Source organism: Teleopsis dalmanni, chromosome X (assembly GCF_002237135.1).
Source record: "Teleopsis dalmanni isolate 2A chromosome X, ASM223713v2, whole genome shotgun sequence".
NCBI lineage: Eukaryota > Metazoa > Arthropoda > Insecta > Diptera > Diopsidae > Teleopsis > Teleopsis dalmanni.
Window position 1 is genome coordinate 37,484,557 of NC_051848.1, and position 15,348 is coordinate 37,499,904.

Genomic DNA, 15,348 nt, shown 5'->3' on the forward strand with positions numbered 1-15,348 from the left:
ACTAAGCGTTGTTGATAACTCTCGTTGTAAATTTCAGTGCACCTAAAGACGTCTTCATATATTAAATTTTGTATTTAAAATGTTTTATTTGAAAACAATTGGCAATGTAGTTCAGCGCTAGCTTGAACTAAGTTATCATCAATAATGTGTAGAGGAGTGTTGTGGTCGGTTCGTCAAGAAGATGGTTAATGTTTTCTTATGTATTAAGTACACAGCAGCTTTTGTTGCTTGTGGTTTATTTTACCCGGATAAGGATACTTTTAATATCTTCAAATGCCAAGGATAAAGCCAAAAATTATTCTAAATTTTAGCAATTTATGTAAACATCTGCATGATTGCCTATTCGAATTTCATCACTACGTATGTATGTACATTATTTAAAAAAGAAAACGTTTAAATGAATTAATGATCTGTTATATATTTCTTAGGTTATTGTAAAAACTGTCTCACGTTTATTTACGCAAATAATATTATCCTTTAGAATTGCAAGAAAAATTGTCGATACTTGGTGCAATCTTGTGACACTATTTGCCGCTTGATGTTACTATATTTTAGAATGGCAAGATGTCCATTCTATATGTAAGTTCTGTAAGAGCACATAAAACCTAATTTTTGCCTCTTTTTACTTTAATAATAGCAAAGCAGCGTCTAAGCTTAATCGACAAGATTTCTTATCAGTGTAAAAAGATGGGTAGATAAAAGGTGTATGAGGTACCGCACACTCCTGATACCTTTATCACATTTACCTTTATTATTAGGTAAAATGAGGGTTGCCTTCAGTTATTTTCAGGTAAAGGTCAACTTAGTAACTGGGCGTCGTATAAGACTACCTGCCGAAACAATTCTTATTTCATCACTCCCATCAGAGTCTATGATCATTACGTCCTTGCGAATTATAACAACAAATTCAATCACTCAAAACTGGTAGAACGGTCGGGTCTACGTCCCCATCCCCAAATGGGACTCCACAAGCAGGTCCCGGCGGGTTACAACAACAACTCAAAACTGGTAGTTCTAAATAATTTTAGCCCGGTTTTCAAGATAGCCGAATACATAGAGAGGAAATCTTCCAGAATTTTCAATCAGGTAAAGTACTTGTACTAGTATGTAATAATGATTAGTAAAACAATTTTCAATTTCAGTGAAAAAGATTTAAGTCTAAAGTGGATACAGTTCTGTTACGAGTTGGTTAAAGCTAAGGTCATTAAAGTGCTTCTGAAACATTAGTTTTAAAAGTATGAAGAACTTTTTTTAATATATTTTTTAAGACTTGCACAACTTAAGGAGTTGTGTATTCTCTCTAATTGACTTTAAGAACTCTTATTTGATATTGCCACGGATATATCCGAACTAAGCATGTCTTTAGCCTTGTAGTAAAACTGTATATATATACATACATTATATATAAATAATGTATTTCTATAAGGACTGAAGCAATGCAGAAACTTGTTGAAATTAAGAAAACTGTCTAATTAAGCGTTTCGAAAAAAATTAGTAAATAAAGTTTAAAAATTCAAATTCTTTTTAAAATTATTGCATGTAATATAATAATATATTGTTATTATTCTATTTAATGATTTAAATGTTTATAGATTTATTATTATTAGTAAACGATGCTTCTTTAATTCAAAAAAAAAAAAAAAAATTTAATAACGGATTTTTTGTAATTTTATTAGTTGCTGCTGTAGTTTCATAAATGGATTATTAAATGTTTATACTTTATTGTACGTTCAGCTACCTCCTTCCCTCACTTATGTAATTAGAATCATTCTATGAAAACTATATGTGAATATTTGGCAAAAATTCATTCAATCTGCAATTCCATTCAGTTATGCACAGCCTTTTTCCATCCACATATATAACTGGTTTTAGTGTGATGTCCATTTCTAATCATATAGCATATAGCGATATATATGAAGGACCCTCTCTACAGCTGGCATATTCTCCTGTTATCAGTTAGATGTGCTCTTCGTATCACTGTAAGGAAAAAATATTACATAAAAATCCAATTTATGTATTAATTTACTCACTCTCTGTTTGCATTTCATATCTAACAAATGGATACATTCATCCAACCTAAGTTTGGAACTTCAAACTTCGCTAATGTTGCACTGCGTTGGACACACGTCACGTTGGACCTTCTGATAAATGATAAATTCTGATACCAGTTAAAATTCATGCGATAAAAGTAAGTAGCTTTACTTACGATGGATGTTCTGCAGACGATATCTGATTTATCTTTATAAAAATATAAACAGTTAAATAATTTTACCTCAAAATACGAACCTTTGCCTATCATGCTTAGTGCATTATCTTACATATGTAGTTACTATTACTTGATCCTAATATGTCTGTCTGTACTTCAAGCTGTATTTTTTGTGAGGGCTGATGAGCTCCGCTCATTTTTAGATGTAATTGTAGTCGCCAGTAGTTTATTGTGTTTTATCTATAATTATATGTTTATTTAATTAACATTGATACTTAAGATCTTAACATATAAGTATTTAGCGAAATTACCAAAAAATTAAACTCACCAGCTTGGTTTTCTGTAAACTTATTCCTTATCCTATTTGGTTTGTTTGAGTTCAATACTGACAATCGCTTGGATTGCTATCAGATGTTAGCGGGGAGTACTTGTTTCTGTTTATGTAAGCCGGAACATTTGACAGCACTTTGATTTAATTCTGCTGTTACTTAGCAATTCCTATGGCTTAAAACTTGACACATGTCGTAACTAAATATGATGAACTCTGCTTGTTTTCTCATATCAATGTAGACAACAGTACTTTATCGTATTGATCAATATATAATTACATGCTTTCTTGATTATCATTGATACTTTAGACCCTTCAATATACGTATTTATTATTACCAAAAAAAAAAAACAGAACTCACCGGTTTGGGTATCTGTAACTTTAACTGTAAACTCTTAAGTACTTGACTTGCCATTAGATATTTGCGGGTAGTACATGCTTCTATTAATGTTATATGTAAGCTGGAACATTTGACAACACTTCAATTGAAGCTCAAGAACTATCTTTGGTAACTTAGCGTTCTACTGTTACATAGCATTCTGTAACATAGAATTTTCTACATGTCGTAGATAGATATATGTATATGTGATCGCCAGTAGTTTAAGACTTTAACATATAAGTATTTATTTTAGAATTAGCAAAAGACTGAACTCACCACTTTGGTATTCCGTAAATTTACTTCTTATGTTTTATTGTTTGGTTGAGTTGAATATTCTCAACTGTTTAGCTTTGACTTGATGTCTGATATTTTCTGGTATTATGTGTTTCTATTAATGTAAGCCCGAACATTTGACAATACTTTAATTTAAGCTTAAGAACTATCTTTAGTAACTCTAATGTTACTTAGCATGCCGTAATTTAGAATTTTCTACATGTCGTATCTAGTATATGCAACCGTAGGTGTATATGTTGATTGCTTCTCATTCACAAAATTGTCTCCTCTTTTATTCTTAGAAATTGTTAAGAGGGCCATCTACATCATATGTATTTTAGACTTGACTTACGTTACTTTCTGGTAATATCATATCGTTGATCGTCTGTGATTTGTCATTTAATAAACCGTCGTCATTGCTCGATGTAGTTTCATCTTCTTCAGGCACAGTTAACATATTTTCATCGTTTTTCTTGTCATTTAATAATAAAACCATTTTATTGCTAGATTCAGTTTCATCTCCGGTAGGCGCAACTAAGATATCTTCATTATTTTTCTGGGGCTTGTCATTTAATAATATAACGACTTTTTTTGGAGATCCGGTTTCATTTGTAGTAGGCTTAATTAAAGTATTTCCATTAAACATCTGTGCCTCTTCATTTAATAATATAACGACTTTTTTGGTAGAACCAGTTCCGTCCCTAGTAGGTATTACTAAACTATTTTCATTGACTGTCTTGGCTTGTTCATTAACCATTACAACGACTTTATTTTTAGATCTAGTTTTGTCTCTGGCAGGCATAACTATGATATTATCGTTCAGACTTTGGACAGTGCACAGATTTTTGATAGTTTTTTTTGATTTGATTGTGGGGATAACTTTTGCTTTCTTACTGCTTTTACTTCTCAAATTTTTATCCTTTGTTAATATATGTATACTTTTTCCGTTTTTATTTTTACCTTTCTTAGTCTTAGTCGTATCTTTTAGTTTCTTATTTTTACCGATTTTGTCTACAGTCTTAGATTTGCTAAAGTCATTTTGCTTCTTCTTTGTTGTATTTTGGTTAGCGCCCATATCTGGTTCTACATTAATTTCTATTTTGACAGAAGAGGCCGGTTCGAGTTCATCGTCATCGAAATGTCGTACAGCGAAGTTTAATAAACACCTAAGTGCTAATATATAAAATATGGCGGCCAATATATAAATATACATTTTGCAATTTTTTTTGTACTGGAATTTTGAAAAGAATATTGTATTCTTTTATAATCCAAAATATTAAAAATTCTGCCAAATATATATATATAGCAGCAACTAAAATTTAGAAACTTAGTTTATAATAAAATTAGATATACTAAAAAAACTAAAAAAATATTAAACAGGAAAATTTTTGATTAAAAAATTTAAAACTATGAGTACGTGATATCTTTTATGTTACTATATGTCATAGAGTATAGATTTTCTGCTCTTCAATAAAATAATATCCTGTATTATAATCAATGCCGAGTATTATTTTTTATTTTGATATTTTTTCAAGGAGTGAACTTTTTTTATAAATTAAAAGTTAAAAGTCTGGGTCTATAATTTTTTAATATATGTATTTTATTTACTACATTTTCTCTACTCTGAGTAACTTTTTGAACATCGACAACTGACACCCTAATTAGGAATAAAAGTTTTGCTGTCAAAATAATTGTTAACTTCAATCCTAAACGTAAGTACCAAAATTAATGAATCGTTATGTTGATCTTAGCCAATAGTCATCAATGTACTTAAATCTGAACAGATGGCGTCAAAATTGTTTAAAGAGAAGTTTACGAATATAAAAAACAAGCAAATATGAATTCTATAGAATTTAGGGTTTAAAGTAATGAAATGGCAAAAAAACCCTGCTTAAATGGGAAGAGCAGTATCTCTGCTTTAGCGATCAAAACAATTTTGGAAGTGGAAACATTACCTTGTTTGTTTGGAAAGAAGAGAAAACACTAGTATAACTTACCCGATTTTTAACATTTCAACATTTCCTTTATGGAGTCATATCGATTTGTTGATAGGTTGGACTTAACAAGAACTCTGATAGTACATTGTAAGTGGAACTCACACCTCAACAAACTAGGAATATTATTAAATGTGAATTGTAGTTTTTCCAAACAGAACGTGGAGATTATAAAGCACGTAGTTAAGAAGGTGCCTTGCCCAATTGCTTAAACGAAAAAGCAGTTTGAAGAATATATAACATCCGATGGTGAACTAAGACTCGAGGTACAATAGAAAAAATACTACTATATATTGTACAAGTTTAAAAAGGTGAGAATGGATTTTAATGTCACGTTGTTATACTGTCATTATAACAATATTATATTGTTACTATTATAATAAAAAGGTTCTTTATGACATGAGATATCGTAGACTTTTTTATATGGTCGCAACAATTGTAATTTAATCAACCAATAAAGCAAGTTACTAATTCTTAGTTAGTCGATTATTTGTTAAAGTTAATCGTAAGGCAATGGTAAAATAGTCTAAAATCCGAATCTATAGAACTGTTTCGGCATAGCGTTGAAAGAACAGAGAAACTGCAGTTGTAGCGCCCCTTGTAGAACACATATAGTGTTTCAACTTTTTTCTTTATTACTAGTTACTACTTTATTAGATTTAAAAATTTTTTTAGACTTTATAATAAATTTTAATTACTTTTAATTTAAAAAAATAAAAAATAATTTAGGACACAACAACTATTACATTCCCGAATTGTAGTGATAAAAAAAACATTTTAATTTGACTGAATTATGTCTCCTATTTCACAATAATTAAGTTTTGTCGCATTAAATTATCGTGCAGCTCTTATTACATGAACTATGCTTCATCCTCCCATTTGAGATGGAAATCTTTTTCGAATATATTGCGATCGTATAGACGAACTTCTGAAATTCTTGCTGATATATCTAAACGTAATTCATTGACAGCTAGATGGAAATTCTGTCTGGCTATGCGCTGTTTGTCGGCTGATAACGTGTCTAAAGGTTTTCGGAAAGCTGTTAAAATACGTTTCAGATGGTACTCCACACCAGCGCATCGACCTATGCACACCCAAAGATTTTCAGTATTTCGTGTGTTTTCGGGAAATCGTTTCTTTGAATCGAAAGGAGCTGCGCTGTTCAATAATGCTTTCACTTCATTGACAATGATATTGTGACCTCGTGCACCAGCGACAGTTACTGTCTTGTACTCATATTTATCACAAAATGCAATCAGGTCGCCAATACAGCACCATGGCAATAATGCAAGTGTTGTGTGTTGACTACTCCAGTTCACATATTTACCATTCGGGCTGGAAGTGTTTGGGCTGGCCGCTATTGATGTTGACGTAGTAGTCTCATCTAGCTGTGTTAGCTTTGAGAGTTTTGTTATAATCGAATTTGAAGTACCACTGGAGTTTGAAACTGAGGTCGTCGGAAATGAAAATGATACAGTGGAGATCTTAGTACTTTCCAGACCAGTCTTAATACCTGATGCAATTGGTGTTGTGGTTGTAGTGGTTATTGATGTTGCAGTTGCCGCGGTTGCCGCTGATGTTGTTGCTGTTGTCGCTGATTTTGATGATAGATCCCTGTGATAATATTTAGCAATCTCTTCCCATCGACTTGTCATATTTCCTTTAAATTTATTGTATAAACTATTATAAATTGAAGTGATCTTTTCCGATTCCGCAAGATTGAGATAATTTGCTGCTATAAGTTCAATTCACAATTTTTATGTAATCACCTTGACACGTACGTTGCTATTTCACTTTTATTCTTAATTTAAAATCAAATTTATTTTTAAACTCTTTTAATTGCATTCAATTGTTGTCTCTTAATCGAACAGATCGTTTATAACTCAGTCCAAGTACTAAAGCATACTAAATACCTAAGAATTTAGACTTGCGATGTAGACACGCACACAAATTTCACACTTCAGAAGATTGACACGATACGTTAAACTATTAATTCTCAAATATGTTTCGAGCGCATTCGATCGAATTTAATTGTTTTCTTCTTATGTATGGAGAAACACATATTCTGCCATCCATTATATTTTGCAAATTACAGAACAAAATTTTGAAAAATTTAATTTAAAAATCTTTTTGTTTTAATATGTTAGATTAATAAACCCTCAAAAGAAAGTAAAAATAACATTTCATAACGAGAAGATAGATTTCAGTTCCCATATAGTATGTTTCCACTGGCTTCGTTAGACCAGTTAACTTACTTGAGATTGCTTCAATTACTTGAATCTCAAGTAAGTTAACTGTTAACCAATGAAGCCAGTGGAAACATACTAATACATTACATTAATTAAACTGAACAATCTTAATCTAAAGATGAAAATGTGGCTTGAAGGATCCACAGACGAACAATTGTATGTAGTGATAGTTTTATATGCTACTATATAGAATAAAGTATTGTGATTTGGAAACAGTTCCAGTTATGAGAGGCAAAGTTACTAAAGTCTTTTTCCATACGCGATGAAATCGTCTATATATTCTTTATAGCGACAGCTAGGCTGTAATTAAAGTAGAAACTTTGCAAACCTTATTAAAACCTTATTAACAAAAAGCGTTGTGGAGTGAATACGATAAATGATCTAGGAGTGAGAGAAAAACTGCGAATCTACTGGGTGGTCGGTCATTAAGACATTGATGGCAATGGAATGGTGGATTGCCTGACTAAAAAAGAAGTTAAATAATAATACTATATCTGACATTTCGATAACTTCTATATACATAGATGTATAGTTAAGCAAATAGAAAAAGAATTGTCTACTGTCAGGATCAAATACTATACAGGTCGTACACTGTAAAATTTACAAAATACGTACTCTTAATGTCAAATGTGGATTTCTAAAAAGTCCATTGCTTGTTATAAACACAGGAAATAGGATTGAACATTAGCGACATATGCAAGAAATATGAAATACCGAAATCAAAGGATATTATCTGTCAGTGTTGAACATTGATGAGACTACGACAAAAATACTTAGAAGATGCAGGGCTCACAGATTTAAATGTCGCTATAGAAATATGAGTTGTCAGACTACTGCTTGAAACTTTGTCAATCTTTTTTGAATTAGCAATGCCGCAAACTTCGTAAATAGTTTAATTTTTTCTTTCTGATAAAACCAACGGTCAAGTTGCTCTATATGAGACTCTTTCGAGCCAGCTAGACAAATCTAATGTACAAATATACCAACGCCATTCACTATTTAAATTGTGAATCTAAAAATACATATAAGAAAAATGAATTTTAATTTAAAATTGTTTTATTATTGCTATAAGGAATATTCATTGTCATATAAAACTTCACAGGTTAGAGTTTTTAATTTTTTTATACATTAATTAAATTGTAGTATTAAACCCACTATGATTTTATGACCTGTTACCTTTATTGTGATTCTCATGTGCCTAAAGTACTATTCTATATCTCACACAATGTTCTTATCATGTCTCTATGGTTATAATGTGTGCACTTACCTATTTTATTTATATTTTATATTTTACCATGTAAAATAGAATGAGATGAGAGATATGAGAGATGCTATCTTCATATTAGGATATGGATAGTTATTTGATCTTAATTCAATGGCCCTATGCCCTGCTCTTGGGGAGGATCCTAATCGGGAATTGTTACCTTGACGTGGTGGGGGGTCTTATTAGTTGCGATGATTTCTCGAACGATGCCGGCGGTGGCATAGTTAATAGTAGTATCACCTCTGCCGGTAAAGTCTTGAAAGAACAATGAATGATGTGCACAATTCACAATCTTTTCAGCGTCTGTTTCACCAGGCTAGGTGCGACTGGAATGAGCTTCTATACTTGAATCAATCGGGTCGCTATATAAATGTGTTTTTATATTTGTGGCCTTTGCACTTATCAAACATCGACCACATGCATGCAAATCAAATGATGTTTAGGAAATAAACCCAAATAAATATATATCTCCATGGTGTAATCAGGAAAGTTCTGGAAACCCTCTGTACAAGTAGCTGTCAGTAAATCGAATATGAAGGTATTAAATTCACGTCAAAACAGATGATCAGATGATGAGGCGCTATGCTTCACAAGGAGAAAAAAACTGCATTATGTAAGTAAGTAAGTTTCTTCTATTTGATTAGGTTCGGTTGGGTGATCAACAATTGTCGGAGTACTCTATTCCACTGGAAGCTAGTAGTCAGTTTATTCCATTCAATTTTTTTTTTATTTACTAAACAAACAAACATCGTTTTGTTATTTCTTACAAATATATTTTAAAACTTCAGTGTTAATTTTTATATAAGTGATCATTTGAATCTTAATTAAATATTGAAATATTTATAATATATAAAATATATAATATGGAATACATTGTATATGCGTAAAAAATATTTCATACATGCTTTAAATATAATTATATATTGACATATATTAACATATTTTAACAATAACGAACAATAAGTTGTAAATGTTTGTAAATTTTAACAAAGAACAAATTTAAAATTTTTGTGTACTATTTTTCATAAGAGCATGGCACCGTTGTCTGTTAAGGCTTCTTTTCATATCATAATTATTTTGTTTTTTTTTTAATTTTTTTTTAATTAAGTACAAAATTAAATATATACGAATAAATATTAAATTTTCTACTTTCATATTTAAATATAAAATCACTTAAGTTTAAATTGTGTGTTTTAATACAAATTTTTAATTGATGATGGCTCATTATTTAAATATTATATTATTTTGTTATAAAAGTACTTGCTTTTTATATGTATTTGATAATAATTTATGCAAAAAAAAAGGATTTGCACATTTAATACTCAGTTTCTTTTATGTGAAATTATTTTAAACTTAACTTAAATGCTACATTTTTAGCGTTTAAATTCTAATTAATTAATAATTAATTAATGCATATTTAATTAATTAATATATAATAAATTTTATATAAAGAATTAAGCACTGCAAACATAATTTGGACTTGAAAAGCAACACAGACACATATAAAGTACACAGACAAATATTTAATGGAAAACTAAGAATAGATTTGGTATAAAGGATACGTTCGTAAATAAGTTGCTATAATCAATATCGACTAAATTTTTGATTATCATTTAACTTAATAATAATAACAGTAAAATTAAGAGTAATTATAATAATAATTATGAAATAAAAACAATACAAGACAATAAAAATTATTTTACAGCACATGCAAGTTAACATAAATAAAAAATAGCTAAGTTTTAGTTGAACATACATAAAATATATGTAAAAATTGCAGTAGTAATAAAGCACAGCTTTTTTAAATTATTAAATAATTTAAACACAAAATAGTTTATATAAAAGTAAACAAAAACAAAAAAAAATTAAACAAATTAAATAACAATATAGTTTAAAATTAATAGACGATTGGCGATTTATTGAATACCAGCTGTATGCATAAGTTTTTCTCCGGCTTTACTAAGAGTTTAATAGCTTATTAATTTGATACTAATATTAATTTAATCTTTATATTATTTTAATTATTTAATATTAAACTACAAGCACACATAAGTTGAGTCCGCCAAAAACTAGTCTCTTTGTGTGCCTAAAAAAGAACATTTGCGGCAGGGGCATTGCTTTACTTCATCAAAAAAAAACACAAAAAAAAATCACTTGAAATTCATTGTCCGGTAGAAACATGTGATAAACACAATCCATCGATTAGCACATGTGAGATAAGGTTTTGACAATGTAAAAGTGATCTGCTCTGGTAGACCACAAAAGTAGTATTCGTTCCTTTTTGGAACGAATTGTGACGGATTGCAAAATTTTTAAAATCAAATGCAAAACAAATTGGATTTATTTTGAAAACTCGAAACGGAAAAAATTGTGGCTTTTAACTGGCACAGCCGATCATTTAACACCAAAGTTGAGCCGCTTAGGCAAAGAAGACCATGCATGGAATCAGAGCAGTGTTGTGCATTATAAACACTTGAAGTCCAACGAAATCGTCAAAGCACAATGTTATTACCAATAAATGATTAGCTTTAATCACGCATTAATCGCAAGATGAACGGAATGAATCAGAATACATGGATTTTGTTAAACGATAATGCGTCGATCTACACAGCAAAACCTGTTAAAGACACTTTATAGTCGTTCCGATGAGATGTTATTCCATAGTCGTAAGATGGGTAGTACCCATCTTTTTGCATTAATGGGGCTCGCATATGCAGGGCAGAAATTCAGTAATTTGGAAGAAGTTGAAATATGGCTTCATAATTGGTTTGTCGCAAAAGACTATTAGTTCTTCTGGCATAGAAATTAGCTAAAAGTTCTTCTTCTTTGTTTGAGTTAGTGTCTAAAGCACTTTTACTTAATTATGTCTGTGATCACTTGGATGATCCACTGTAATGAGAGCTCCATTGAATTCGGATAAGTTATGCATATAATTTTATACTTTGAGTATACTTTGAAGCTCAGAATATCTTCCTGACGGAATACATATTGCATTTGATTTGATAGAGAGCAATTCTGATTTAGTGTGCGCCTCCACAGAATTAAACAATTTTAGCGAAAATAGATAATTACGGATTTTATTTATTAAAAACAAAAAAAAAAAAACCGGAAAAAACTTATCCATACATCTGGCAAGCAGGCAACGGTTGCTGAATGCGTGACGGAGTGCTAAGGTCTAAGCACAATATTGTGACGGTACTTCGTATATGATATTGCCGTAATTGTTTCTAAAACTGGGATTTTCTACGCCGGAGGTGCCTTCAATTGTTATGTTCCGTAATTTATTTCCTAATCGGCATGCGATTGTGGGACTCACGTCTACGCGTAGTTCACGCTCATGTATACTGAAAAAAAAATTAATAATAATTAAATCTAAGTTTATAACTTTGAATTTATTTCATTATTATGTTGAGGCTAGTTGAGTCAATGCACTTGAACACTTTTACTCTCTATTAACTTCGATATTTTTTCATAACCCCTCTACGCCTTGACTGGAATATTTTTTATCAGTTTATCAGACTAAGCAATAACTGACCTGAGATCTGCATACCTTTCCGAGAAGGTATACTAATATACATACATATATTGTATATATATAACATAGTAGGCAAATATTTGTAGTAAAAGTTTCTATATTCTATAATATAGTTATAAAGTTTCTATAAAATTTGGAAGTCAAAATTTCACATCACATTTATAAAATTCCTGTAATATACAAAATTTCCATATACGTTTTGGCTTATTTGAAATTGTTTCGATTGATTTTTCAAAATTCCGAAGTAATATTTAAAATTAACACAATGCATCCATTGTTATACTTCTTGATGTTCATACTGGGACTTGTTTTGTTATTCGACTTGGTTGTATTGTATATCGAAAATATATGGGCACCAAAACAAACTATAAAGATATACATTAAGGTCTCACCAAATGTAGCTGTCCATAAATATATAAGAAACAAAATCGTTAAGAAGGTACGGAAAAGACAACAGAATAGGAAAAATAAATCCAAAAAACCGAAACGTGTAACATTTTATGAAGACGAAGAACAGAAGATAGATATCGCACAAGAGCCTGAGGAAATAATAGAACTTAGCGATACGCATGAGGAAGAACAGTCGGCGGCAGTTGGACCTGATAAGAAAAATATGAAATTCGTTTCTGTAAAAAGGAATACTGGCATTGGCAATAAACTAAAAAGTTGGTACAAGAAATTTGGTAGAAAAGGAGGTCGACAAAGATTAAATGTGCCAGCCATAAAATACAAATAAAATTTTTTTGAAGGTCACAAAAAACAAAAAATTTGGCGATACAAGTTAACAAGCAATAGTTGACAAAAGAGAGTGAAAATATCTTACACAGAAAATGTGGATGTTTCCCTCATTTAGTGAAAGCTATAGAACATTGAACACATAAATCCTCTATAGTAACAGCTGTATTTCATATATCATTGGAAAGTAGCAGAGATTGGGCACATAAATCCTCCATGATAACAGCTGTATTTCACATATCCTTAGAAAGTTGCAGAGATTGGGCACATAAATCTTCCATGGTAGCAGCTGTATTTCATATATCATTGGAAAGTTGTAGATATTGGGCACATAAATCCTCCATGATAGCAGCTGTATTTCACATATCCTTAGAAAGTTGCAGAGATTGGGCACATAAATCTTCCATGGTAGCAGCTGTATTTCGTATATCATTGGAAAGTTGTAGATATTGGGCACATAAATCCTCCACGATAACAGCTGTATTTCACATATCCTTAGAAAGTTGCAGAAATTGGGCACATAAATCCTAGAGATTGGGCACATAAATTCTCCATGATAGCAGCTCTATTACACAAAACTTTGGAAAGTAGCTGTTTCATTGGTCTCATTACTATGTACACAAAAAACGCCTGCTAGAAAGTAAACTACAAATTTACAATTAAATTCTATAAGCAATTCCATAAGGTGTAGTCGGGATTTAATTTTAAATTTTGTCGTTTTGGTAATACGGTTATCTATCCTTGAAACAATCTGAAAGTTACTGACGATTTTGAAGACAAGTCTCTACATTAACTGACAACCGAATAGATGCACTATTAATTGATAATGTTATAACTAGACTTGATAGTATTATCTCTGTCGTAAAAAAAGTGTGAATGGTGTATGTCATTTCAGCATCTATGTAAACGATTGGCTGCAAAATATAGACAAGTGACCGGTTCTGGAACCCAGATAACCCACATTAATATTACTACTGTAGCACTCGTATATATCTATTAGTTATCATACGTATGATGTCAGACAGGTATATATATTTGCTACACTAATAATCCACATTAATATTACTACTGTAGCACTCGTGTATATCTCTTAGTTATCATGCGTATGATGTCAGACAGGTATATATCTTTGCTACAGTTTGTGAAGTGAGAAACAAGGAGAAATATTTGAATAGGCTGTAAAATAGATCTTGTGCATTGCAGTTCAAATAATTGTTGACGGATGAAATAAGTATATATGTAATATGATACGAAATCTTGTGGATACTATATGATGTTAAAAATAAATCTAATTACAGGTAGTAAAGCTGTAGATTGAATGGTTTGTAGAAAAGAAATCAATTAGAGGCACTAAAACTGTTGGTGGTTTGGTTTGGAATTGATTGTCGAATGTAATCTAATCATAGGCAGTTAAACAATATATGGTACAGCTGGACTTGAACGCGCATTTATCGAAACTATTATCTACACAACAACCTAAATCGAAAGAGCTGAAACTATAGGTAGTCTCGTATGAAATTTGTTGAATTTCCCTTACAACTTGTGATTGGAGGATCAAATTGAAACGGAAGTGCTAAAAATGGACTTGGTATGGAATACATTTTCTGTTGCATACTCATTTTCCTACTATGATTTATGAAATGAATCCAGAACGAAAAATAGTATGGAATGGATTTCGTTTTCGCTATGATTTTAAGAACAAATTTAAACCAAAGGTAGTAACTTAATATATTTATGTATATATCCAACATATGGTAGGGAGCTAGATTCACTTTTATATACATATTATTTATTAATTTTTTTCAGTATGCATCTCACTGGAAGTAGTAACAACATTGTTAGTATGTAGTTTGCTGCAGACATTTGGTATTTTTTTTTTCATGATTGGCGGCATATATCCAATTAAATGCAGAAAAGTGCAGTTTTGGTACCGTTACAAATGTTAACCGAAGATCCATTGTAATTAATGGTTTTAATTAAAGATAGTAAAATAGCTGATAATAAATGCTTTTGCTATAGAATTGACACATCGACTAATGAAATCGACTATATAATAAGCTGTGCGAAGTTCGGCATAATATACTATAAAAAATTTAACTATACTAAAATATTACAAACCTATTTTATAGCTTATGCAGTACATTTAGTTCATAAAATACAACAATAGTAACAAATAAAAATCCATAGAAACCATAAATATGAATTTTTTATTCAATCTATAAACAATATAGACTTTAAAGGGTTATATAGTTATATAATATATTGTAATACAATTAAAAATACCAGAACTAAAATAGTTTATTATATAAATAATATTAAAAATAATTTATTTCAAATTTAATAAGAAATTATATATAAACTAAGGAAATGGAGAGTTTCTAAACT

At 30.5% G+C, this 15,348-nt stretch overlaps 3 protein-coding genes and 2 long non-coding RNA genes across 8 annotated transcripts in view; 2 read left to right on the plus strand and 3 right to left on the minus strand.

Moving 5' to 3' along the window:
* Nucleotides 1-2,534: 2,534 nt before the first annotated feature.
* LOC119689878 lies at nt 2,535-4,434 on the minus strand. Of its 2 annotated transcripts, XM_038104808.1 has the most exons (3): nt 3,190-4,434; nt 2,896-3,090; nt 2,535-2,847 (listed from the first exon to the last, which is right to left on the minus strand). In XM_038104808.1, the coding sequence occupies exon 1, from the start codon at nt 4,397-4,399 to the stop codon at nt 3,524-3,526; it is 876 nt and encodes a 291-aa protein (XP_037960736.1). In that variant the 5' UTR covers nt 4,400-4,434; the 3' UTR covers nt 2,535-2,847; nt 2,896-3,090; nt 3,190-3,523. The 2 variants fall into 2 exon arrangements, with proteins under 2 accessions (XP_037960736.1, XP_037960735.1); XM_038104807.1 differs by having other exon boundaries at nt 2,535-3,090.
* Nucleotides 4,435-4,762: 328 nt separating this feature from the next.
* Nucleotides 4,763-5,759, plus strand: LOC119689284. The gene is made up of 3 exons (XR_005253396.1): nt 4,763-4,898; nt 4,971-5,270; nt 5,326-5,759. It is a non-coding gene; the product is annotated as an uncharacterized LOC119689284 (long non-coding RNA).
* A 155-nt stretch (nt 5,760-5,914) lies between these two features.
* Nucleotides 5,915-7,058, minus strand: LOC119689285. Its single transcript, XM_038104077.1, has one exon. The coding sequence runs from the start codon at nt 6,833-6,835 to the stop codon at nt 6,041-6,043; it is 795 nt and encodes a 264-aa protein (XP_037960005.1). The 5' UTR covers nt 6,836-7,058; the 3' UTR covers nt 5,915-6,040.
* Nucleotides 7,059-10,547: 3,489 nt separating this feature from the next.
* Nucleotides 10,548-15,348, minus strand: part of LOC119662220 (unconventional myosin ID) — a 67,232-nt gene continuing 62,431 nt past the window's right edge. For all 3 annotated transcript variants that reach the window (XM_038071798.1, XM_038071799.1, XM_038071796.1), the window contains one exon: nt 10,548-12,037. In XM_038071798.1, coding sequence (XP_037927726.1) covers nt 11,869-12,037 — 169 coding nt within the window. In that variant the 3' untranslated portion in view covers nt 10,548-11,868. The remainder of the gene's footprint in view (nt 12,038-15,348) is intronic.
* On the plus strand, nt 12,416-15,151 carry LOC119662223. Its single transcript, XR_005250729.1, has 3 exons — nt 12,416-14,202; nt 14,262-14,678; nt 14,770-15,151. It is a non-coding gene; the product is annotated as an uncharacterized LOC119662223 (long non-coding RNA).

Excerpts from the sequence above, each read along its gene's own strand:
- LOC119689285 (XM_038104077.1), bottom strand. The coding sequence starts at position 6,835 with ATGACAAGTCGATGGGAAGAGATTGCTAAATATTATCACAGGGATCTA.
- LOC119689878 (XM_038104808.1), bottom strand. The coding sequence starts at position 4,399 with ATGTATATTTATATATTGGCCGCCATATTTTATATATTAGCACTTAGG.